The sequence below is a fragment of the Tribolium castaneum genome, chromosome 6 (genome assembly GCF_031307605.1).
Source record: "Tribolium castaneum strain GA2 chromosome 6, icTriCast1.1, whole genome shotgun sequence".
NCBI lineage: Eukaryota > Metazoa > Arthropoda > Insecta > Coleoptera > Tenebrionidae > Tribolium > Tribolium castaneum.
In genome coordinates, this window is record NC_087399.1 from 6605752 (window position 1) to 6630503 (window position 24752).

General features: G+C 33.9%; 5 protein-coding genes across 7 annotated transcripts; 3 read left to right on the plus strand and 2 right to left on the minus strand.

The window, feature by feature from the left end:
* Positions 1-2107: 2107 nt before the first annotated feature.
* On the plus strand, positions 2108-3582 carry Fkbp39 (FK506-binding protein 39kD). Its single transcript, XM_008198539.3, has 4 exons — positions 2108-2280; positions 2377-2573; positions 2620-2785; positions 2835-3582. The coding sequence occupies exons 1-4, from the start codon at positions 2271-2273 to the stop codon at positions 3491-3493; spliced, it is 1032 nt and encodes a 343-aa protein (XP_008196761.1). The 5' UTR covers positions 2108-2270; the 3' UTR covers positions 3494-3582.
* Positions 3583-3586: 4 nt separating this feature from the next.
* On the plus strand, positions 3587-4499 carry Sod2 (Superoxide dismutase 2 (Mn)). Its single transcript, XM_967347.4, has 2 exons — positions 3587-3753; positions 3808-4499. The coding sequence occupies exons 1-2, from the start codon at positions 3716-3718 to the stop codon at positions 4415-4417; spliced, it is 648 nt and encodes a 215-aa protein (XP_972440.1). The 5' UTR covers positions 3587-3715; the 3' UTR covers positions 4418-4499.
* A 114-nt stretch (positions 4500-4613) lies between these two features.
* qtc (quick-to-court) lies at positions 4614-14003 on the minus strand. 2 transcript variants are annotated; one of them, XM_967295.5, is made up of 7 exons: positions 13727-14001; positions 13402-13665; positions 9799-10347; positions 5536-5916; positions 5385-5480; positions 5212-5301; positions 4614-5109 (listed from the first exon to the last, which is right to left on the minus strand). In XM_967295.5, exons 2-7 carry the CDS (start codon positions 13654-13656, stop codon positions 4912-4914), a joined length of 1569 nt encoding a protein of 522 aa, XP_972388.2. In that variant the 5' UTR covers positions 13657-13665; positions 13727-14001; the 3' UTR covers positions 4614-4911. The 2 variants fall into 2 exon arrangements, with proteins under 2 accessions (XP_972388.2, XP_008196760.1); XM_008198538.3 differs by lacking the exon at positions 5212-5301 and having other exon boundaries at positions 13727-14003.
* Positions 14004-16734: 2731 nt separating this feature from the next.
* Positions 16735-18335, minus strand: LOC659691 (androgen-induced gene 1 protein). Of its 2 annotated transcripts, none has more exons than XM_970872.4 (3): positions 18069-18335; positions 17461-17565; positions 16735-17413 (listed from the first exon to the last, which is right to left on the minus strand). In XM_970872.4, exons 1-3 carry the CDS (start codon positions 18222-18224, stop codon positions 16973-16975), a joined length of 702 nt encoding a protein of 233 aa, XP_975965.1. In that variant the 5' UTR covers positions 18225-18335; the 3' UTR covers positions 16735-16972. The 2 variants fall into 2 exon arrangements, with proteins under 2 accessions (XP_975965.1, XP_966863.1); XM_961770.5 differs by lacking the exon at positions 18069-18335 and adding an exon at positions 17612-17899.
* A 1724-nt stretch (positions 18336-20059) lies between these two features.
* On the plus strand, positions 20060-23402 carry LOC661064 (clavesin-1). Its single transcript, XM_008198537.3, has 3 exons — positions 20060-20201; positions 20251-20358; positions 22437-23402. The coding sequence occupies exon 3, from the start codon at positions 22441-22443 to the stop codon at positions 23284-23286; it is 846 nt and encodes a 281-aa protein (XP_008196759.1). The 5' UTR covers positions 20060-20201; positions 20251-20358; positions 22437-22440; the 3' UTR covers positions 23287-23402.
* Positions 23403-24752: the final 1350 nt, after the last annotated feature.

The window sequence follows — 24752 nt, forward strand, 5'->3', positions numbered from 1 at the left end:
GCCAGACAAAGACGGCCTGCGACGTACGTCGGCCGGCGTTCGCACGATTTCGTGTAAAACTCTACTGCTTTCCTTTATGTTTCCTCTCTGTTTACTGGACTTTTCGGTCGCCTGTGACGATGTACTACCCGAATCGCAAAACTCGGCGCTTTTTTGCACAAGTTTACTGCAAATTCCGGCCCCGTTTCGCCCAAACGGCACCAGAATCTGGCCATCTAGCCACCGCGACCGTCAAATGTCGCGCTCCCTTCGGAAACAAAACAGTTCAAAAACGCCGCGAATTGGCGAGAAACGGGTGAAGTAACGATTTTGTCATTAGGCAAAACGGGAAAATAGCCCAACAATGTAAATATCCAAAAATATCGCGGCGGCTTGGCATCGCCGTGTACCTTTTTAGAACGCGTAGTAGGCTGTTTTAATTGAAGCTTGGCCGAGTCGACTTTCCAAAGGGTGGGTCGCTACACAACGGTACACACCGAATTCAAAGCTATTCTTTCGATGTGTTTCCATGGAATTGCGTACAAGTGCACGGTTGGCTTTTGTTTCAATTGTTTACGGGTGCTAGAATACACAGCAGGCTGTGATAATAGCCATTGTGATTAAAAAAAATTAAATCCCAAGGGAGGAAATTTGATACGAAATGGTTTTAATCGATGAATATGAAATTTAATCCTCTGAATGTAACAAAATGGCCGCCGTGACTAGGCGTTGAGTTGTCTCGTTCGACTGGTTTGCGCTTCCGGATGGTTTTACGGTTTCGAAACTAATCGATAGGCGAAAAGTTGTCGCGCGCCATCTTCTGGCGCTTTTCTACATTTATTTTACAGGTTTCTGTATAAATTTATTAAATAGATTTATTTCGTATTATTACAAACGATAATCAATCGTTTTCAACTACTGTTTTCGAAACACATTTGGTTCGAGTTTCGTTAAATTATGATTACAATTTTTGTCTTAGTAGACACATTACAGATTTCTGTAGTCTCACAACCTTAAAAATATACCGGGTGACCATTAAATAATTGAAAAATAAATATTTTTTTACAAAAACGGTTGATACTAACCCCTTGTCATCACCTAAATTATTTTCAAACATACTGCAGTGTGTTTCAGAAATAAGCTACCATAGAAATGTTTTTTTTTTTAATTTTATTAATTTTTTGGACATAGCTTTTAATACTAATAATTTTGATCTGCTGAGTTTTTGAAATAGTTTTGTTTGTTTTTTTTGGAAAAATTTATTTAATTTATTTCACAAAAACCAAGAATTTTTGAAAAACAAGTTTTTCACTATTTAAAAAAAAGTTTAAGTTTAAATCTGTACCAATTGTTTAACGCAGTTAAGAAAGTAAAAAAATAAGACGAATGTTAAAAAGATGAATAACTTAAAAAAGCTAAATGGTACACTTTATTTTTGGTTTTCAAGATAGTTAATGCCTGAATTCACTTTTTTAAGATTTTTTTTTGATGTATTTTAACAGATTTTATTGTTAAAAGAATTCCACATTAATGGTGCAAAAATGAAAAAGATTAACCGTCAGTTTTGGAGAAATTGCATTTTGAAAATTTAATTTTTAACACTCTTTTTCATTACGGCATATGGATAATCGATTTTTTTTACGTTTTTTTGGTATAACTAGCAAATCCTTTAATCAAAATTCAGCGACATCCAATAAGTATTTTCTCATGAAAATGTTGGTCGTCAGTTTTTTTAGTCTGTTAAATATGCAAAGCTCAACATTTCTGCATTTTTTCCAAGTAATTAGTGAATTGGTTAAATTTAAATTAATTACAACGATTGGGTGCCAAAACGGTATGACACTGGAAGCGCCTCCATTTTTACTCTACCGTACTATTTTTTTGGTTACAGAAAATTTATCTCGTTTCGTTTCCTAACTTATAGTACTCCCTAGTCAGAAAATTAGTGTCTACGGCTTTTGTAAGAAAAAGATTACTTTTCCGACATTTGACCTTTAATAATGGAATTTTTAAACTTGCTGGGACACTCTGTAGGTAACACAAAAATTAGCTAAAAGCTTAACAAACTGTAATAGTTGAATTCTAAGCGAAATTATTTAAATTCGGCGCCGACGCCGGCTTCTAGCCCCGCGCATGCGCTCTAGCACACCTCTTCACAAGTTGAACCGCATGAAATGTGATTTCTCCCGTCGCGATTTAAGCCGTTTTGCCGTTTTAATTGTACAGTTTTGATAGTTGTGACTTGTTGGAAACGTTTTATCATCGACCAGGACGTAAAAAATCCATCGAAAATGTTCTGGGGTACGTAGAAACGCCACACTTGGTCTCCTCCATTTCCCGGTTTTTTACCACGTGTTTGGCAAAAAATTTCAACGGATTTTCATGATGTTTTAATAGGTTTGATCATGGAACCGGGGCGGTGTTACACCCAAACGGTCAAAGTCGCATTCCATGTATCAATGGCTGCGTTGGATATTTCAAATTCCGGGGATGAACCGGCTCAAGTAATGTGCGTGTTTGAGGGGCGTAATTACCTCCTGTGCACGCTCAACAGGAAGGACAAGTGGCAGTGCGCCCTGGATTTGAGTTTTGAGGTAGAGATTTGAGGCCAGTTGAGGGTTTGCTAGTTGGGTTTTGTAGGTCGGTTCTAAGGTTTCTTTTGCTACAAACGGCAAATCCCACGTGCACTTGACCGGGTATTTGACCGATCTCCAAGATGAGTTTGATGAGGAAGAGGTTGAGGAGGAAGAAGAAGAGAGCCAGAAAACTGAGAAGAAGCGCTCGAAAAAACAACACATTGATGGACGTTAGTTGGAGTAAAACTGGCAAAACTTTAGTTAAATCCAATGTTTTAGCTCCTAGTAAAAAATCCAAAACTCTGGAAGAATCAATTACGGAGGAAGAGGACGATTCTGATTCAGATTTTGACTTAAATCACGTCATGCAGGAGTCGGGGGAGGAAGAAGAGTCGGGTGAGGAGGAAGAATCAGGTGAGGAGGAAGAAGACGAGGAGGAGGAGGAGGATGAAGCGTCCAGTTTGAGTGATGGAGAAAGCGAGGAGGAAAAGGAAGTGAAGCCGAAACAGAACGGTATTGCAAAACCCACTCAGAAGAAGAAGCAAAAAGAAGAAAAGTCTAAACCACAAGAAGAGAAGAAAGGGAAACAGAAGCCCAAGAAGACTGTCCTGAAAGGGGGTGTGATAGTCGAAGACCTCAAAGAAGGTTCGGGCGATTTGGTCTCCAACGGGAAATTTGTCCACGTTTACTACGAAGGCCGTCTCAAGGACTCTAACAAAATGTTTGACTCAACCACCAAAGGCCCAGGATTTAGTTTCAGGGTTGGCAAAGGAGAGGTTATCAAAGGCTGGGACGTCGGTTTAGTCGGAATGAAGGTCGGGGGCAAGCGCCGCATCATGTGCCCCCCGAAAATGGCCTACGGGGCCAAGGGCTCGCCCCCGGTGATCCCCCCGAACGCAAACTTGGTCTTTGATGTGGAGCTCAAGAAAGTCAGCTAAATGTGTAACTTTGTTGTCTGTAATCTCCAGTTTGCTTTTTTACTTTACTTATCGGTTTCAGTTATAAATAAACGGTATTTTTTCCGAAAGTTTTTTATTTATGGTTAGGTTATTAAAACGTCAACTGTCAAACGTCAAGGTTAGACAGGCCGACATTTTCCGATAATCCGTAAATTACGCTAAAGTCGTTACATAAGCCCTTAGCTCGGCTCAGAGACAACAATGTTTGCCCTCCGCCGCCTCGCTACAGCCCCCTTGGCGTAAGTCATTCAAAATTTACCATAAATTTCGCACTTAACCTCACTTATGTGTAGGGGCTCCCGGGCTGCCCACAGCCTCCCGGAGCTCCCATACGCCTACGAGGCCCTCGAGCCGGTCATCTCGCGCGACATCATGTGTCTCCACCACTCCAAACACCACCAAACCTACGTAACAAACCTAAACGCCGCTGAGGAAAAGCTAAAAGCCGCCTTGAGCAAGGGGGACATCAGCACGGCTATATCCCTCGAACCGGCGCTCCGATTCAACGGTGGGGGGCACTTGAACCACTCGATTTTTTGGCAGAATCTGTCCCCCGAATCGACCCAACCTAGCGATGCCCTTAAGAAAGCCATTGAGGACTCGTTTGGGGGCGTCCAACAGTTGAAAGACCAGTTATCGGCCTCGTCGATTGGGGTACAGGGGTCGGGCTGGGGCTGGTTGGGCTATTGCAGCAAGTCCGGGAAATTGAAAATCGCGACTTGCGCCAACCAGGACCCCCTTCAGGCCACCACAGGGCTGGTGCCCCTTCTGGGGATCGACGTGTGGGAGCACGCCTATTATTTGCAGTACAAGAACGTGCGGGCTGACTATGTCAAGGCCATTTTCGAGATTGTGAACTGGAAGGATGTCTCCCAGAGGTTTGAGAAGGCGAAGAGTTGTTAGATTTGATATGTTTGGCGAAATTGATTTTTATAGAACGTACTGTAATTCATTTGCGCGTTTCTAATAAATAATTAAGTGCAAAGGAGCCTTGAATCATTTCAGTTTTTTCAAAAAGAAAAAAATAGTGACCTGTATAGGCAACCAGTTATACATTTCTTTTTATTGAAATTTTAAATGATGAAATAAAGCCAGGCTCTGCGTTTAGATATACTTTATTCGTAACGATTGAACACCAATAAATAAACTTACAAATATAACAGTCATTTTCTAACAAAAGAAAGCGCGTAAAATGCGTATTACGTCAGATTGCACCAGTCCCTCTTTAGAATATGCTCGGTAACAATAAACTTTTGCTAATTAAATATCAATACTCAACTAATCTCTCTCAAAGGCAACCTTGAAAAAATAGCTTTATCACTTTCCGTCGGACCGTTTTTACCACTAGAGTGCGTAACATAGAGAAAACGTGCGTAATAATTAGGCACAGTCTGAACTTAGGACAGCCTAGCCTTATCTATACTAGTAATTTCGTTAGGTGTGAAGCCTAGGATGCTCTGAATGGCTTTCAAGTGACCCTGACTGTTCTCCTTGTCTGTGAGAAAGTAATAAACGGCGGATTTGAGGAATTGGAGGGTGATTTCCGGATCGATTTTGCTCTTGTTTTTGGCTTCGATCAACTGGCGGTACATTGCCTGCAAAAAATTGGAAAATGAAAATTTTGAATTTGATTTTTTGAAAAAAAAAGTGCTAGACTACCACATGCAGAGTGCCTAAGTGGGGTATTGGTAGTTTACCTTTCTGGCACCAAGTACCCACAACGAGAGAGCCTCTTTAGCGCTAAGCAAAGGCTGTAAGTTGTTAGAAGTTGAGGCGTACTCTAAGTCCTAAAATTCACCCAAAAGTTTGATCGACTCATTAATATTCCGGTGATTGTTAGGGAAAATTTAAGTGCGAGACGGGGACTCACCTTGATGTTTTCAAGCTCGTTCTTCGTCACTTGTAACTCTTCTAAAAGCTCGGGCACCGAAATGCGGCTTGGCCCTTGTTTGGCGATTTCCATCACCTTGAAAGAAAACCAAAATTTTCCGCCTAATTAAATAAACGAAGCGATTGGTTACCCTATTTTCGCGTTCTAGATTCGCGGCCTCGTGCCCTTGCCGGTACATTTCGAGGTAAGTCTTCTTCTGTTTCTCCTCCTGTTGGGCCAGCTTTTGGCAGGCTTCCTCCAGTTGTGATTCTAATTCTTTTATTTTTGATTTGGCTAAGTCTAATTCGGGGACTAATTCCCAGTAGCGTTTGTTGATTTCGGTGATTCTTTGTAAGAGTTCTTCGATTTTGTCGTTGTGTTTTTGTTTGAGTTGGTAGGTTTCTTCCTCGTGTGTCTTGACCAGTTCTTGCAGTCGGCGCTCGTATTCGAGGATTAGGTTGGTGTGTTCGTTGTTGTCGCCGAGGGCCGCTGTTATGGCCTTGTCGGCCAAGTCCATTTTGCGCTTCATCGGCTGTTGCAAAAATTAAAAAAATTAAATATCCAAAATTTTATGTTCTAAACACAAACTCAGTGTATGAATTTTTTTTGAAATGATGTTTCATATTTCGGGTAAAAAATATTTTTTTTTATTTTAATATAGTGTACAGAAAATTTGAAAGTTGTAAGTAGTTTAGAAATTATCGACGGACTTAGAAAATGCTATTTATTTACTATGTTTACGATTTTCTCAGGACGACGATCTTTTTTCCGTAATATAGGAAATCAAAGTGCTTTTCAAATATGAACAGTTAAAACTAATTCTACGAGATGATAAATACACGGAAAAAAATTCTTATTAATATGTGTTTGTAAATTTTTCAACGTAAAAATAAAAGTGCCTTGTATCTGTAATCTGTAACCACAACCCAGAATGACTACGGGTTTTCATCATTCGTTAATAAATAAGCATTATAGATAATTAAATTGAACGCAGATATAAATTGTTTAAATTTTCACTCGCTATCAGTTTCCAAATGCCGATTACAGCGAAACTATTAGTGGTAGAGCAAAAAGTCCAGAACCACCGGTATTGCAATAAAATTCTATACAAAATAACTATAATTTATTCAGTTTTACTACTTTTCAAAGACATAACTTTCATAACACCGGCGTAATCAGGCGGGCAAATCTATCGGATAGCGCAAAACTATTCGAAAATATTGAATAACTTTCCGCTACACTGTATGTAAAAGGCTCCGGAAAGTCTAGTAATGACAAAAAAAATCCAAAAAATTGCGGGTAATTTAGAAGTTAATGACAGATTTAGAAATTGCAAATTTTTGCTAGGCTTATAAACACTTTTATAAGAAAGAAAATTAAATACAAACATGTTAGTTTACATTCAAATAGTACCCAACGTACGTCCGGTAGAAAACCAAATGATATAATTTGGAAAAAAAATCGAGAAAAAAAACATTTACAATTTTAAGTCTGATACCAAGGTACTAAATAATCTAAAGATTTTTACCGTGCATATCGTTTCGATCTAGAGTAATTGAGCACTGTTCAAGTTTTTTTTAATCCAAAAATAGATATGTGTCTGTTCCTGGAATAATAACTAGCAAAAACTCTGGGTTTTCATTATTCGACCAATAAATAATTCAAGGCAGATTTTTCAGATTTTTTTTATTTTCCCAAAAGAAGTTATTCAAACTTATAGATTGCAAAAATTAAAAAAAAATTACACCAAACTTTAAACAAACCCAAACTTTTTTTTTTGGGAAATTATTTATTTTCCACAATCATCTACACCATAAATAATGATGAATTCTAAAACTTTTAATATAAAATGTTCAAAAAAAGTCGATTGGTGTCGAAGAAAACGCAAAATTATTAACAGTTTTTATGTTACCAACCATTTTTTCAGCTGTTTTTGAATAGGACATAATGTTTTATTTTACCAATTTTCTTCATAACTATAATAAATCATTTTTAATATTTTCCAATAAAGATTTTTTTTAAATCTCATCAATAGTCAAAATGATTTGTGAACTTCATCTGTGAAAATCTCCGTGAAAAACCTTTATACTAGAACTGATATTAGAGTTATAATTTTTTTTTTCGATTTTTTAATATAATAACATAAAATTGAACCTTAACTCACAGCGCATCGGTTTTTTTCTGTTCGATAAATAGTTTTTTTAATTTTGTCGAAAATGAGATATTTTCTAATACTTCCAATTATTTTCTAACAATGATAATAATAATAATAATAATAATAATAATAATAATAATAATAATAATAAAATGTTCAAAAAAAATCGATTGGTGTCGAAGAAAACGCAAAATTATTCACAGTTTTTATGTTATCAACCATTTTTTTCAGCTGTTTTTGAATAGGACATAATGTTTTATTTTACCAATTTTCTTCATAACTATAATAAATCATTTCTAACACTTTCCAACAAAGAATTTTTTTTTAAATCTCATCTTATCAATCTGTGAATCTCATCAATTTGTGAACTTCATCTGTGAAAATCTCGGTGAAAATCCTTTATCCTAGAACTGATATTCGAGTTATACATTTTTTTTTTTGATTTATTAATAAAATAACATAAAATTGAACCTTAACTCAAAGCGCATCGGTTTTTTTCTGTTCGATAAATAGTTTTTTTAATTTTGTGGAAAATGAGATATTTTCTAATACTTTCTAATATTTTCTAACAATGATAATAATAATAACAAAATGTTCAAAAAAATCGATTGGTGTCGAAGAAAACGCAAAATTATTTACAGTTTTTATGTTATCAACCATTTTTCAGCTGTTTTTGAATAGGACATACATTTTTTTTTTCGATTTTTTAATAACATAAAATTGAACCTTAAAAATAGCTAAAATTTAGTCCGGTACTACTTTTATCACAAAGTGTTAGTAAATTATTTTTCACTTAATTACTGGCTGGAAATAGTATACCAATGAAAAATTCTATAGACATTATAGGTTTCACGTCAAAAAATTCCGGGTATTTTCATAATACTATAAGTCACAATAAAATAGTGAAAATAGTATAATAAAACTGTTAAAATAAAAAATAGCTAGATTTTAAATAATTTTAAATATCTCAGAAACCATACATTATACCGAAAATAAAAAGCGATTTGAAATAATTGAAAGACTAAACATTTATTCAATTTGAAAAATTTAACCTAACTTTGAGATGGTCAACTCCCTCAACTTCCCCAAGGAATAAACATTTTTTTTTAATTCTTGTCATTTCTGAATCGCCACTCCGATCTGTTAAATATTTAAAAGATATTTGATTCAATTTTATTTTATTTACAACATAACTACAGCGATTCAACCGGGGTAAAAAAATAAAATGTGGACTAGTTTCGGTTAGTTAATTAAACCATCCTCAGCAATAGGTGATAAAAAGATTAATAACTTATCTACATTATAAATTGAAAATTATAAACATTTATAAAAGTAGATTAAAAGTTTAAAGGATAGCAGACTGAGTGGAATGCTACCCTGGTTTGATTTTGGTAAAAAAAAAGACAAAAGACAAAAAAAAGAGTTAACTCACAAATAGAAACTAAAAGAAAAACATAATACGTTCATCAAGGCGACTATGGAATTTAAATTCAATGTGCCGCTTGTTCCAATGATTATTGTAGTTTCAGTACTGCCATCTCTGTCAAATCATTAAATTAACTTTTTAGTCATTTTTTTTTCATTTTATATATTTTATTTATTTATATTTTCGTGATTTATGTTGTTGTGTATTTTATATTTGAAGCCTTTTTACATTATTTTGACGGATCTGTCACTCTGACGGCATTTACAATTTAAACTAAGCGGCACATTACGTTCAAATTTCAGAGGTGACTTGATGAACGATCATTTTTGAACACATTGTATATAATAGTTGCCAAAAATGACTGAATTTTGGCATTAAACATATGTTTACTAATAAAAAAAAATTGCCCTTAGACATCGTAATAAAATGACTTTTAAGCCCACTGTTTGTCTGTCTTTAAAAAATTATAACAAGATACGTAAAATGAAAAATAATGAACAAATTTTTAATAATAATAGTAATAATTTAATGTATCTTCGTTCTTAAAATTTATTAATGTTAATGTTCACTTAATTACTGGCTGGAAATAGTATACCAATGAAAAATTCTATAGACATCATAGGTTTCACGTCAAAAAATTCCGGGTATTTTCATAATACTATAAGTCACAATAAAATAGTGAAAATAGTATAATAAAACTGTTAAAATAAAAAACAGCTAGATTTGCGATTTTAAAGAGTGTTAAAATTTAACTGCCCTTTTATAATAGAAAATACAAATTGCTTTCTAACGATGGATTTAAATTAAATAAAAAAATTAAAAAAATCTCTTACACTCCTTGTGGCAACCGGTGAATTGGCATAATCCTCAAAATGCCCCGAATCCGTATAGGAATTGGTCATTTCATTCTGCACAACACTCCTATCAGTCGTATCAACATCGGGCGTAATCTGTTCGTCGGTATTTTCCCTAACAGTGACCGCATCACTCGAATTGGACCTATCTTCCGGTGAATTGAGCGCAGCTTTGTACAGCCTCAACTCGACCACCTCTTTGGTCAATTTCAAAATATCACTATCTTTATCCTCAAGCTCCTTCCTGGCCTGATGCAGCAAATTCTTCAACTTCTTCACCTGCCGGTGCAGCCTCTGCGTCGGAGTCAGATAGTCCTCGCCAGTGGCCCCCGAATGTTGACTACAGTGAAACACGTACTTCATGCTCCTCCCGGAGAACGTGGTGCCATTCCGAGCCACACTCGCGTGGTCGCATGACCCCACGCTGGTCACACTGGTGAGGCTCTCGCTGTCCCACTCGCAAAGGGGCCCATCGGGGGTCGTGGGCGGCGTGCTGGGCACCAGACGGTTCGTCGACAGCGACAAACTCTACAAGGGTTTTTTTAGTTTTATTACACGAAACTACAACTAAATGTAAAAAATAATGCCACTGCTACGGACCATAAGAAACATCAGCTCTGTTTTTAAAACTACAACATTTACCTACCCCATGACACCCTTTCGCACTTTAGTATAACTTGAGACAGTTTTCATCGACTTTTTATCTTTTTTTGTTGAATTTTGGGAATTTTCTTGAAACGTCAATTGTCAAATTGAAAATGTGCGCGCGCATGCGCGTTGATTATCAACATTTCGCGAATTCGTTTGAACGTTTTACTAATACAAAAGAGTTTTCCATTGAATATTCCTTATTTATTTCCTCTTACAGGGTTGTTGTTGTCGTTTTTCATCTAGCAGATCGTCTAACATTACCTAGGGCAACCAAGACAGGCTCATCCTTTTATGAATGAACGTAACTATGGTGATGGTTGTAAAATTTGTAGGCATTTCGATTGGACCGTTTGAGGTCGGCCATTATAATTATGGGGAAAACCAATCATTTTTGATTTTTTGATTCATTAAAAAATTATATTTTTTAATATGATTGGTCCATTTAAAGTCGGCCATTATGATAAAGTTATAAACCAATGACTTTGAATTGTTGGACTAATTCAATAATTTAAAGCGAATGATTAGTTTAAATTTGAAAGCAGTCAGTAAATAAGCTTTGTTTTTTTATTTTTACACGAAAAAAGCTCACACCGAAAAACCCACACAAAAATAAGCCCACATAGGAAAAAACTCACGTTGAAAATACAAAAATACAAATTGTAGTTATCACTTGGATATTTCGTAAAATCATTAGTTGAATCAACATTTGCTTTTTATCTTTTAAATAATAATAGTTCATAATGAAATTTTAATAAAATTGTCAAGATAAACACCCAGAACAATGTAATAATGGATTGATTTTGATTTTTTTTTAATGATGGTCACTATAGACTCACCCTGTAGAAAAGACCTACACCAGAAAAAATTCACATGAGTAAAAGCCCACGGAAAAAAGCTCACAGAAAATTAACTCACAAAAAAAACAATGTCTGCTGTCGTGGACGAATTTATGATCGATAATAAATAAATAAATAATTAATGTAAACAAATAGGAATATGTGCCTCCGAGTCGCTTTATAGCACTACTTTTTTGAAAAAAATTGATTATTTAAATATCTCAAAAACCATACATTATACAACATATCTACCGAAAATAAAAAAATAAAATGTGGACTAGTTTCGGTTAGTTAATTAAACCATCCTCAGCAATATGTGATAAAATGGTTAATAACCTATCTACATTATAAATTAAAAATTATAAACATTTATAAAAGTAGATTAAAAGTTTAAAGGATAGCAAACTGAGTGGAATGCTACCCTGGTTTGATTTTGGTAAAAAAAAGACAAAAGACAAAAAACAGAGTTAACTCACAAATAGAAACTAAAAGAAAAACATAATACGTTTATCAAGGCGACTATGGAATTTAAATTCAATGTGCCGCTTGTTCCAATGATTATTGTAGTTTCAGTACTGTCATCTCTGTCAAATCATTAAATTAACTTTTTAGTCATTTTTTTTCCATTTTATATATTTTATTTATTTATATTTTCGTGATTTGTGTTGTTGTGTATTTTATATTTGAAGCCTTTTTACATTATTTTGACGGATCTGTTACTCTGACGGCATTTACAATTTAAACTAAGCGGCACATTACGTTCAAATTTCAGAGGTGACTTGATGAACGACAATTTTTGAACACATTGTATATAATAGTTGCCAAAAATGACTGAATTTTGGCATTAAACATATGTTTACTAATGAAAAAAAATTGCCCTTAGACATCGTAATAAAATGACTTTTAAGCCCACTGTTTGTTTGTCTTTAAAAAATTATAACAAGATACGTAAAATGAAAAATATTGAACAAATTTTTAATAATAATAGTAATAATTTAATGTATCTTTGTTCTTAAAATTTATTAATGTTAAAATGATAAACAAGTAAATTTTAGAGATAAAAAATTCACGCCCATGTATTTTATTATTTAAACAAGTGGGTACATTTCAAGAGTTTTTTATGTCACTGTCAGTTCGCCATCAGATGTGAAATAACCTCTACTATGTCATCAAGAAAGCACTATTTCTGTTTTTTATTAATTTTTAAAACTTATTTTTTTTGGTTTTCGTTTTTTTAACAGTAATTCCTACACCGATTAAAAAAATTTAGGGACATGTAAAAAGCAAGAAAGGCATCCTTATCATAATAAAAAATTATTATGACGTCTTCTTTTTTTAAGTCACTAAGTATAAATATTTTTTTAAAATGTGTCTCAGAGTATAAATAATATTTACAAAGTATTAAAACTCTAACTTAAATAATAACAGAGCTACAGAAGCTGAGAGCTGGGCTGGACCAACCTGTACAAAAAATACAATATCAAATTACAAATTTGTGCACTGTCTCATCTTTATCCAAACGCTACAAATGCGGTTGAAGATAAAAAAAAGTGTAAAGTGTAGACTTTTTTAAAGAAAATTTAATTTTCTACACTGTTTTCCTAACATTTTTATTATATCTTTAACCGTATTCGCAGCATTTTAAAAACTATAAGACGAAGCGCAAATTTTTTATTTTAAATAATTTTTTTCTTATGTCTTTCGTGAAAATTTTCGTTGTCAGTGTTTCTCAGTCAATTACGAATGCAAAGCTCTGTATTTTTTCCAAGTAATTAGTGATTGGGTGAATTTAAGGTAGGTAGGACGGTAGCGCCCTCATTTTTACTCTCCGGTACTATATTTTTTGGGTACAGAAAATCGTACAGTTTTGTATCTCATCTCGTCTCCTAATCTATAATCCTCCGTAGACTTTGCGCTGTGAATAAATTTGTGAAACAAAAAAGTAACAGTGAAAGAAAAGACAATTATTATCGAAGCAAATGTTCGAATTGGAGAACTGGTAATAAATGGACGATGTCTGACTGCCTGCATTAGTTCTACAAAATGATATTTCCGAATTTGAGCGTTTGATTTAGTTGAATGAAACGGCACTCACCAGACTCCGGATGCGGGACGGCGACTCCGGGCTCGCTTTGGGCCGGATGATTCCGGGAGCGCCATGTTTGGCATACCGCTCACCCCTCTCCATAAAGGACAACCCACGTTGTAGGCCGTCTGCAGTGCGGTTCGAGTCCGGGCTTTTCGCCCGGAGTCGGACGCTTCCGGAGCGGCGCAGCGGGACGGGGGACGGGATGGGAATCCGGGACTCCTTCGGCTTGGACGACATCATCGGGAAAATGTTTGCGCTCATGGTGCGAATCTTGCAATTTTATCAATAATCATCAATCGCCGATAAGATGCGATTTGTTGCTACTACTCACTCTGATTGTTGCGGTAGCACCATTTGATCACTTGCGTTTGCTCGGGAACATATTGTTGTGGTTGGATTTAGAACGTCGAAAGTTAATTATTATTTCAACAGAGTATTACGGAACGTTCTGGGAGTATTGCCCCCACTTTTGTAGCGTAATAAACCATTAGGAAATGTCTTGGAGTCGGTGGTATGGAACTGATCGCGTGGCGGTTTTACGTCAAGTTGGTTGTATACGATTTTATCATTTTTATCACTGAATGGGTTTGATAAGGTTTATGGCACGGCGAGGCAAAAGTGGGCGATTTCGGATTTTTTCAACTTGATTTTTTTGTCGAATTAATTTGTATTCAATCGCGGAGCGCGCCACAATTAATTATAATTAGCATACGCTTTTGATTGAGCACGTACGTAGCAATTGTAACTGTTTTAGACTTGGATTTCCACCAAGTTAGTTGAGGTAAATATTGAAATCATTATTTACCTAGAAAGTTTGCGTCAATTACCGTCCATAAACACATCATCATTTACAATTATACCGTTTTTTTGTTGATAATAACATTTTAAGCCTTTATTTTAATATCTGAATCCTAGATTTTAAACACTATCTTATTTCCGATAGCAACCTGTTTTCACTATTTTAAAACACGCTTCCCATAGCAACGTGTTTTAAATTATTGTTTTCACTGTTTTGAAACACGCTTTCCATAGTAACGTGTTTTAAATTAAAAATTCGAACTTGTGTTTTCTCACCCTTATTATTAATAACGATTGTATAGTTTACACACAAATTTTAAACAAAGATACTCGTCTTCGACTCGCATTTTAAATGTAAGCTCATAAATCGCAAGAGGAGTATTTTTGATCAAATTTATTGTCAACACGTTGAGTTTTTCGATCAATTTCAGCCATTTTTTGGCGAAAGTTTATGAAAGATTTCTACCTCTGGATGAAAAACGGGCCAATAATATTATTTTAGATCAATTAAAAAAAAATTTTGTCCATGAAACGTGATAAAATACCCCAAAAAAGTACTTGCAAAACGAATGTTATTGTTTAAATTTTTAGATAAATTTTTTGCTTTTTTGACACGATTTTTATTTTGACACAAACGCGCGCTTAAATCCTTGAACAAAAATAAATAATGTTATTTTTAATTTAGTGGCTTTTTGTTTTTTTTATTAAATTTTTGCCAAAAAAATTACTTTTAGCTAAAAACAATTAGACGGTTTTTTGGCATTTTTTTAAATAATGAATTTTATATAATAACTGAGTATTTAGTGATGACGGACGCTCTAGAACCGCCTAAACTAAGAGTTTTGGTGAAGGCACGCGTCTTCGACTCGTGTTTACTTTTTAAAAATAATCTGAACAATTTTGCTAAAGTGCAAGAAAAGAAATACCTAAAGAATTATTTCTATCAAATTTAGTGTCTATTCGTTGGGTTTTGGCAAAAACAATGCTCTTTTGACCAAAATTTTAAATTTTTTGTGTAACTTATTTTAACGAAATGGAAAAAACTGATTTTTTTACCAGGTTTAGCAATTTTTTTGACTTATTAACATAATTTTGGAAATAATTGCGCAAAAACGGCCTGAAAATGTGATTTTGGATCTGACGTAGTGATTTTTAGGTTTATTTTTAGAAATAATTGTGTTTTTGGTTGGGAAATACCGCGAAAAAATACACGTGAAACTATAATGTCTTTATTATCTACTCAAGTTTTTTGCTTTTTTAGCACGGTTTTTATTATAACTCAAAAGCGAACAAATAATGTTATTTTAACTTAACTTAGTTTTCTCTGTTAAATTCTTGTGAACAAACCGACTTTAGCTCCAAACTTGATGCATAATCAATGTAGGGAAGAGTGGGGATCATTTTACATCAAGGGCTCATTTTACCCCACTCTCCCTTACCTATTTTATTCGACCCAATTCGGCACATTTTTTGAAATTTTTTCGTTATCTTAACGTTATCTTTTCTCTCTTCACAAAGGCAAAGGTAACACAACACCATTTTCTACTCAACTGGGTTATTTTTGGCGGAATTTTTGACGAAATTTGACTAAGGAATTAGTCAACATAGTAAGTAACAAGCAGCTGACTGATAAAACGTGCCAGGACACTAGGATAAAGTAAAAATAATACATCATTATTTTTGACCTTGTTTGGCGATTTTTTTGTTTACTCTTGTTAACAAAATTTTTAAAAATAATTGCACTTCTAGACGGTAAACGTACGAATAAAATAATAAAACACAAAAACGCCAAAACATATTAAACCCAATTTGGTTAATTTCTATTCTATTAAAAAAAATTGGCTTTCTGAGTAAAAAATGTAAAACACCAGAAAAAAGCAACACGAAAGCCGTTTTTCAAAACAGTTATATTTGTGCAAAAAAACAGAAATAACATAGTTTTTAGCATTAATACGCGCGTAAACACTCAAATGATTGTTTTTTTGAAAATCCGGTTGTGCCTTCCAGCCTTGCTACAAACGCATTAGAATTTATACGTTTTCACAGCAAATTGAAACAAACATTACTTTTCTCATCCATGATTTAATTATGAAAGTTATCTAATCCATATTCTCACACAAATAGAAAGTTGCTATACAAGACGATAAGATGTAAACCAAAAAAGTAGGTGAATTTTATAACAATTATGTAAACACTAGTCCAAGGTAACATTTAATTTATGCAGCTTTTTGACCAATTATTTTACATTGTGATTACTTGCAACTTTTTATTAACATGACGCCCTTGAACAATTAGTGTACGGTTGGTTGCCTGTCCCACTCATTTTTATGCAAGTTTACAGTAATTTGCACTTAAAATTTTTAATTGCACATTACACGCCACATTCAAACAGTAATTACTGATTGCAATTCATTTCTATTATTATTTGTTTGACTGGGATCATTTAACAACAATAATCGTATTATTGGTTGCATAACCACGAATTGTATGTGTTTATTTTTCAATGTTTATTTATTTATTTTCATTGGAATAAAACTACGGTTTACTATTACTAGCTTTATTGTTTCCTAGTTTACTACATTTAATGGAATTTATTAAAATATTAGAAAGGAATTTATTGCCAAATTTCCTCAGGCACAATCTAACACAATTGAATTTTTTAAAGTGTATGACCACTCACGATATAAATTAAGCCACGATTTACAAAATCACATAAAAACCCAACAGTGCAGACTATCACAATTTATATAAATGCACTTCAACTACGCTAAATTATCGCCTAATTTGAACGCTTCTTCAAACTGTGCTTCTTCTGGCTCCACACAATCCCGTTCAACTTTTCACCCACAATATACAGGCTCACAGACAAGCCCAACAAGCCTATGAAAAACACGATCCTCAGCGGCAGGTTCAGGACCTCCAGAATGGGGTACACCCACATCCCCGAATAGGCATGAATGATGTGAATCCACACCAAGTAAACCAACATGAACAGACTCAAAATCGTGAGCCCAACTTTCCTAGCTGGGTACTTCCTATAAGATGTGAACAGTTCGATTAGGATGAAAATCATTATGTTGGTGTGCATGACGTGGTTGAGCCACGCGGGGAAGAACTGGTCCAGCGCCCGCGGGAAAATCAGCTCGCGGTCGACGAAGTAAATCCCCCAGAAAGTCAGGCCTACAAACATTGACAACGGAAACGCCAAACAGGGCAAAATCTACAAAATCATGTTACAGTGCGGTAAGCAGTGACAGTGTTACCAACCAAGTCTTTGACTCTCCGGATGAGTGGCGCTTTCTTGGGGGCCTCCTCGTTGGTCCCCACAAGGTCATTGATGACACAGATGGTGAAGAAGAGGGCTTGGAGGAGCTGCAAAAAGAGGTTTTTACCAGTTTTTGGCCCAGCCTTGACTAACCGCGTCCCAGTAGGTTAAAAACTTCAATTTTCCGCTTTTACCGAACGAGTCCCCCATGCGGTGGACCTCTGTCGGGATTTGAACATAATTCCAGTCGTAATAGCAACCGAACCAGAAATGAACCGCTGCGAGACCATGACACAAAGTTCTCACACCCATTTTACCATTACCTAGCTTCAAATGACATGCCACTCGCTCGGAAAAGCCTTAAAGACTTTCTATGGGGGCAAAGGTTAGCGACTATGGACAGGACGCGATCGCGGATTTGACCCACACAATTAAATTCACCCGACGCGAGACAAGCACTTGCACCCCTCCCTGTTTTACAAATTGATTAAACGGTGCTTGAAGCTGTTTGATTGTTGATTGAGTGCGTGATTGAGTGTGGTTGGGATTAGGGTAGGACGCGATCTGTGATTTTGGCCGAGGCGGTTTGAATTTTTTGGCGCGAACTTACCATGTTCCAAATGGTGAGAAATTTCAGCCGACCTTTGAAGAATTTCATGTCGTTCTTGTGCTGCATTTGGGGGATATCCACGTAGGTGAGGTCGTACCAGAAGGCGAGGATGTACACCCCCAGGGTGAGGCAATGGAAGGGAAAAACGAGGGACATGATGAGGCACTTTCACGTTAATGACGATAGTAGATAAGAGTTATCGCATAGAAGCACACACAAGCACTTGTTGAACTGAATTAGACATTGTTAAGTTTATTTCCGCACGTTTGGTCCTCTCAGATTGGGAATTATGTAATTGGCCGGTTTGAGAGGATTTGAAGGGGGAGTCGGGAGAAATAATTATTATTTGTACGATTGTTGGCAATAAAACGAAATTGGAAACACGAATCGGACAGGTTTATCATTGATAGCACTCCAACGCACTTGTGGGTTATGGAAATGTGGATTTGTTTTCTATTTTTTTTTTTAAGAAAGTAACTTCGTAATACCCACAACTACAACTTATCATTAAAATATACAAATGCATGTTGAAAGCGTATCATACATAATTAGGCAAATTATGCGTAAAAAACATGATAAAAAGTTTTGTTGAGTAAGTTTTTAGTACCTACAGAATGGTCCACGAGTAATAATGAGCCTGAAATTTTTTTGAAGCAACCAACATTACATTTCATAGATTACGTGGATAGTAAATTTGGTTTCAATTAATCAAACCTAGTATTATTATTATTATTATTATTATTATTATTATTGTTATTATTATTAAAATTATTAATGTTATTATTACTACTATTATTATTATAATAATAATAATAATTATTATTATTATTATTATTATTAATTTCTAAAAACTTTTAGTTAACTGAGTTTGTTTAGTAAAGTCCCGAAAAACATTGTTAATAAAAATCATGGCCACTGCGAATCCGGTAGGATTTGCGCACGTCCACTATTTTTGACTAGAAAATACACAAATTTGGTGATTTTTTGGAAAATTATGTCCATTTTCGGTCAAAGAAACATGCTGAAAGTCACAGGAAAGGTAAAAACAATTTTAAAATTGTAGAATCAACTTATACGTCCGGTATTTTTTGATGAAATTTAGTGAAAAATTAGAGAATTAAATTGAAAAATTACAAAATTAGTTCTAAATTAATGATACTTTATTAATTTTTTGATGCGATTTAGTTCGTTTTGCAATTGTTATTTCGATTTTTGAAGCTTTTAAACTTGGTTTGTGACATTTTGCTTCAACAACCTTTAAATATCTCTAAATTAACTTGATAGCTCCATTAATTGGTTTTATCTGGTGTTTTAGCATTGTTTTTATTTAGCCAGAAACATAAATATTGCGCAAAATTTTGTTTAAAAACAGTTCCAAAATTTCCCAAATTATTTGTGCTTTTTTAAAGCCTTTTTAAGCTTAAAACCCAGCTGCAAATCATTCCCCAGATTATGAGAGATTGTTTTAGCTTGTTTCGCTCGATTTGGTTTTTTTTAACCAGAAACTGTGATATTTTGCAAGATCGTGCTATAACGCTATAACACGCCTAAAAATTGATGTTTGCCTACTTCCACTGGTTTTTGATAGAAATTGGAAAATGAAAATAAGAAACAAAATTCGGTTGAAAATCGCATTATCTTAACATTTTCCAAAAGTTTTAAAACTAAAATCTTAGTTTTTTTAGGTAAGAGTTCAGCAAAATACATCGAAAAACTACCAAATTGAGTCGAAAATAACATAATTTTACTATTTTTCAAGCATTAGAAAAGCAAAATCTCGCCAAAAATGGTGATGTTTTTGCTACTTTTTTATCTTATTTACCACGATTTTGTTTGTTTTTACCCGAAAATCCATACTTTTATCTTTTTTTTATCATCCACGCCCAGTAAGAGAAAAATCAATTGGCGGTGCAACAACCAAACTTTAATTAAAATCAAGTCAAATACAATTCGCTATCAGAAGCAATAAAACCGCAATTATGCGCTCTATTGTCTGCATTAAAAGCTGAACCAAGACGTAATACATAAACCCACTCCTCCATTCCGACGTCACAGCATTTGAATCAGCGGTTGGTTCACCTGGTTCACCATTTACCATTACCAAGGATGACCTGGTAGAGGTGCCTGTCTCGCGTGAGTCACCATCAGTGAAATTTTATTCCACTCGAGCAGAAATTTACAGTGTTTACCACGTTTACCAAATATTTAACCACAATAATCGTAAATCAACAGTTCTGCTTAAAATGTGAGTGCTTGCAGCGAAATACCAGCGACATTATATCACAAATAGGTAAGTACCTAACGAATCAGCAAGGACACGTTTAATTGTGTTAATGCGAATAAATACCGAATTTTTAAATTGGCAAAGCGCCATCTGTGTGACCGATTAGGGCGCACACACCCTTAATAGCATTAATCATTCCAGCAGTGTTGCCAAGTTTGTTGAAACTTTTTTGAATTTTTTTTAATCGAATAATCTGACTTTTGTCTCTTCAGTTCTGTACATTTTTGAATAAAACCAAGTTTTTTGAAATTCTCTGTTAATTTTACTGGATGATTACCAAATTAAATAATTTTTTAACTTACTTGATCGATTTAATTCGGTTTTAAATTCGAGTTATTTATAAATAACGTTCAAAACAAACTTAAAAAACACAAAACTAAATTGAAATTAGTGTTATTTTGCTTGTTCTACTCAGATTAGAACGTCTTTAAGCACAGTTTTGTCAAAAAATAAGACAAAAATCATAACATAAATCATGATATTTTTTTGTTTTTTGAGCGTTTTATTGGCACATCAGTGAAACATTCATCAAATTTAAGCCGTTTTTGAATTTCAAACTTAACCATTTTATGATATTTTGCTTTAAAAAGTGTTAAATTTTGGCGATAACTACATAATTTCTGAATCATTATAATTTTCAATTTTTCAATCAAAAATTTATTTATTTTGCAAAATGTTGTCGAGAATAAATGCTGAAAAATTATACTACAATGCTCTTTGCATGGTACTTGGGTTTTTTTGATCTTTTTAGCAACTTGCTGACAACAGTATACCGAGTGTTTTGGGAGAAATTTTACAAAATTTGGTTGAAAATTACAAAATTGTATTAAAAACTTCACTTTAATTTGCCTTTTTGAGTGCTATTTTCACGAATTTAAGTTAGAAATTCGAATACTTTACTAAGTTTTAGTGGTGGAAAATTAAAAACTCATGAAATGAGACCAAAATAGTGTTTTTGTTTTTATTTTTAAGCTCAAAATTTAGTCGAAAAATTACTTAAATCATTTACAATTAGAAAACAAATATCGAATTAATGTTAGTTAAAATTAGATTTTTTTTTCTAATTTTTTTCGCTCGATTTACATAATTGTAATATTTTTTGAGCTAGAAACTTAGTTATTTTTTGCAAGATTTTGTTAAAAAGCACCTAAAAATCACAAAATTAAATTGGTATTGATGTTGTTTTGATTTTTTTCTCGTTTTTGATAGAAATTAAAAACATAAATCAAAAAACAAAACTTGGTCGAAAATAAATATTATCTTATGAATTCTATTACCTTATCAATATTTTCTATAAGTTTTTGATCTAAAATCTTAGGGCTGGTTTTATAGAAAGCTTTATTAAATTTTAGTTTGTTGTTAAAAGTTAACAACGCAAATAAACCAATCAAATTCGTTTAATTTGGTCACGTGATAAGTTAATCACGCATTTAATTGCAGATTAAATTAATGACGCTTCGATGAAGCGGTCCTTAGTGTTTTTTGTTTTTGAAAGATTTCATTAAAATGTATCGAAAAATCACCAAATTAAATCGAAAATAAATAATATTATTTTGGTATATTTTGACAATTGTATCAGGTCTTTGGTTAGAAATGCAATTATTTTCCAAATTCTCGTCAAAAAAATTGAATAAGTATAAAAAATTCCACCAAATATGATGATATTTTTGTGTTTTTCCTGCGAATTTTTAAAAGTCAAAACTTAAGGCCAGTTTACAAAAAGCTTCATTTAATTTTAAGTCATTGGTAAAACTTAACAACGCGAATGGACCAATCACATTTGTTCAATTTGGTCACGTGATCAGTTAATCACGCATTTAATTGCGAATTAAATTAATGACGCTTCTGTAAATATTTTGCTTAAACTTGCTGAAAACTCACCAAATTAACACCTTTCTGAGCTAAAGATCAAGCAAAAATGAAGGTTAAGTTAAAAATTACAATATTTTTGCCATTTTCAAGGGTTTTAGAACGTTTCTTAGTGAGAACGCAATAGTTTTATAAAGTTATGTAAAAAACGAGGTTTTAAGGCAAAGTTATGTTATTTTTGTTTTTTTTTAACTTTTTTATGGGGCTGTTTGCAGACCAATGGCGGAGTTCCTGCAGTATGACTGGCGCCCCCATAAAATCGTCCCGGAGCCGGCGCCCCGCAGTGAGCCCCTCGACAAATCGGTCTCAATCCAGGCCTTAAGACAGATGATCCAACAATCAACTGACTTGGAACTTAAAAATAACATTCCCCAAGACGATAAAACCCTCCTCAAGTTCCTCTTTGCCCGGAAATTCAACATTCCAGACACCTATCTTCTGGTCCAGAATTATTACTACTACCGGAAGAAAAACCACATAATTTTCGAAAATTTCACTCCAAGCGCCCCCGACATTAAAAACGCCCTGGAAAGCAGTCTCCCAGGCGTTTTACCCTCGAAAGACCGCAAAGGACGCTGCGTTTTAATCCTGAACGCAACAAACTGGGATTGTAACTACTCCTTAATCAGTATTTATCGCGCGATTTTGCTAAGTTTGGAGCACTTAGTGAACGAAGTGCACAACCAGGCCAGAGGCTTCGTCGTTATAGTCGACTGGACGGAATTTTCCTTCCGCCAAAGTACAAATTTGAAACCTTCGATACTTAAATTAATGATCGAGGGTTTGCAGGACTGTTTCCCCGCGAAATTCAAAGGGATTCATTTTATTGGCCAGCCGTGGTACGTCGAAGCCGCCTTGACTTTCATCAAACCGTTTTTGAAGGAGAAAATCAAGGAACGGATTTTCGTACATGGGAATAATCTGAGTACTTTACACGATTATGTGCACAAGGATATTTTACCGGCTGAGTTAGGCGGGGAACAACCGAGTTACAATCCCGAAATTTGGATTAAAAATTTGGGGGAGGAAAATGGCAACGACGCAAAGCCAAAGCAGGGATTTTAGGACGATTTGGGCATTGTAGTGGCTGCACTGCACATGACAATAATTTGAACAAAGTGCTGTGATTTATGGAATTGGCGCCAAATATTTTGTAGTTGCAAAATAAATGCTGAACTGACTGGTGGACTTTTATATATTTATAGTTTATGTTCTTATAATTGTGATTTTTGTCAAGTTGGTGACTCAAACTTGGCAATCCTTGCTGTCAAATAGTTACTAGGTTTGCCACACCAAAAAAAAACAAACTCAATTTTAATAAAAAATACGAAGTAGAAATAATATACCCAAGTCAGATAGTCAGTACCATATGAGTTTATTGACAAAACTGTTAATAGTGGGACATGTTTCGAACCAATTGGTTATCTTCAACCATTATTAAAGACCTGAAAGGCAGAACAAACTTTTTCCTATCATGAATAACTTACAAGGCAACAGAAGGCCCTTAAATTTATCAAATTTTGTTATATTTCTACTTGCATTTAACTTCATTCAAACACCCGGTATTATAAGGTTGTGATGTTGTTGTAAAAAATTTACATCGTTTTAATAAGTCATTTTAAAAAAAATCTTCCAATAGGTTGATTTTATATTTTTAAATGCTACATTTTAATAGCATAATGACATTTCTCACGTCATTCGTTTTTGAATAAAGATATTTTTAATTTATTTAAATGGCAACTGACTTTTTTATAGTACACTCTAGTACACATCTTTATTTTTGTTTATTTTTTGTATTTCGTGTCATAGTAGTGTTTTTGCTAATTATACAGAAACTATAAAAAACAATTTTCTATTATAAAATAAGTCAAGAACAATCCAAAAAAAAAAACAAAAAAAAGGTATTATTTTTCGTTGACAATATTTTTTTATTTTATATTTTTTTATTTAATTATTTTATTTTATTAATTTATTTTTATTTCCAGAAAGCCAAAAATGCGTACTATCTAAAACAGTGAACAAAAATATCGGTGTTGTCATTTAAAAAAAATAAATATGACGTCACAATTTAAGATTCAGTGACATTATAAAGTCACTATGATGTCAAAATGTAGCATTAAAAGAATAAACTGAATTTGTTTATGGGTTTTTTTTAAATGACTGTATTTTTATAATAACTAATATTTCTTCGTTTAGAATTCTTCCACCATTTTTAACTCTAGAAACACTAAAAAAAGTGTTACGTATAAATTTATAAACAGTTAAAAATTTCTTAGTTAACTTTTTTAATATAAAAGACGTGCAGTTGCTTAGCGTCCACTCCCTAGTGTAAATTTATAAAAGTTTGACAGTGTAAGTCGCTCTTTAAACGGGTAAAATTGTTCAAAGAACGAATACACCAGGAAGTGGACGCAAAGGAAATAAAACTGTTGTAGGTAAAGAGCAGGGCAGAAACTTTGACAAATTTGAAAAAGAAGTTATTTGTAGTATCAGTAAAAATTAAAAAAAAAATGTGTCTGAGGTTACGTTAG

Coding starts and splice junctions, on each gene's coding strand:
- Fkbp39 (XM_008198539.3), top strand. Junction 2,574..2,619: donor CCCTGGATTTGAGTTTTGAG/GTAGAGATTTGA, acceptor TGGGTTTTGTAG/GTCGGTTCTAAGGTTTCTTT. Junction 2,786..2,834: donor AAAACAACACATTGATGGAC/GTTAGTTGGAGT, acceptor CCAATGTTTTAG/CTCCTAGTAAAAAATCCAAA.
- Sod2 (XM_967347.4), top strand. CDS start 3,716: ATGTTTGCCCTCCGCCGCCTCGCTACAGCCCCCTTGGC. Junction 3,754..3,807: donor CTCGCTACAGCCCCCTTGGC/GTAAGTCATTCA, acceptor ACTTATGTGTAG/GGGCTCCCGGGCTGCCCACA.
- qtc (XM_967295.5), bottom strand. CDS start 13,656: ATGAGCGCAAACATTTTCCCGATGATGTCGTCCAAGCCGAAGGAGTCC. Junction 5,917..9,798: donor CACCGGTTGCCACAAGGAGT/GTAAGAGATTTT, acceptor TTTTTGCAACAG/CCGATGAAGCGCAAAATGGA. Junction 5,481..5,535: donor ATCTAGAACGCGAAAATAGG/GTAACCAATCGC, acceptor TTTTCTTTCAAG/GTGATGGAAATCGCCAAACA.
- LOC659691 (XM_961770.5), bottom strand. CDS start 17,770: ATGGGTGTGAGAACTTTGTGTCATGGTCTCGCAGCGGTTCATTTCTGG. Junction 17,566..17,611: donor TTTTAACCTACTGGGACGCG/GTTAGTCAAGGC, acceptor CTCTTTTTGCAG/CTCCTCCAAGCCCTCTTCTT. Junction 17,414..17,460: donor TCCGGAGAGTCAAAGACTTG/GTTGGTAACACT, acceptor ATGATTTTGTAG/ATTTTGCCCTGTTTGGCGTT.
- LOC661064 (XM_008198537.3), top strand. CDS start 22,441: ATGGCGGAGTTCCTGCAGTATGACTGGCGCCCCCATAAAATCGTCCCG.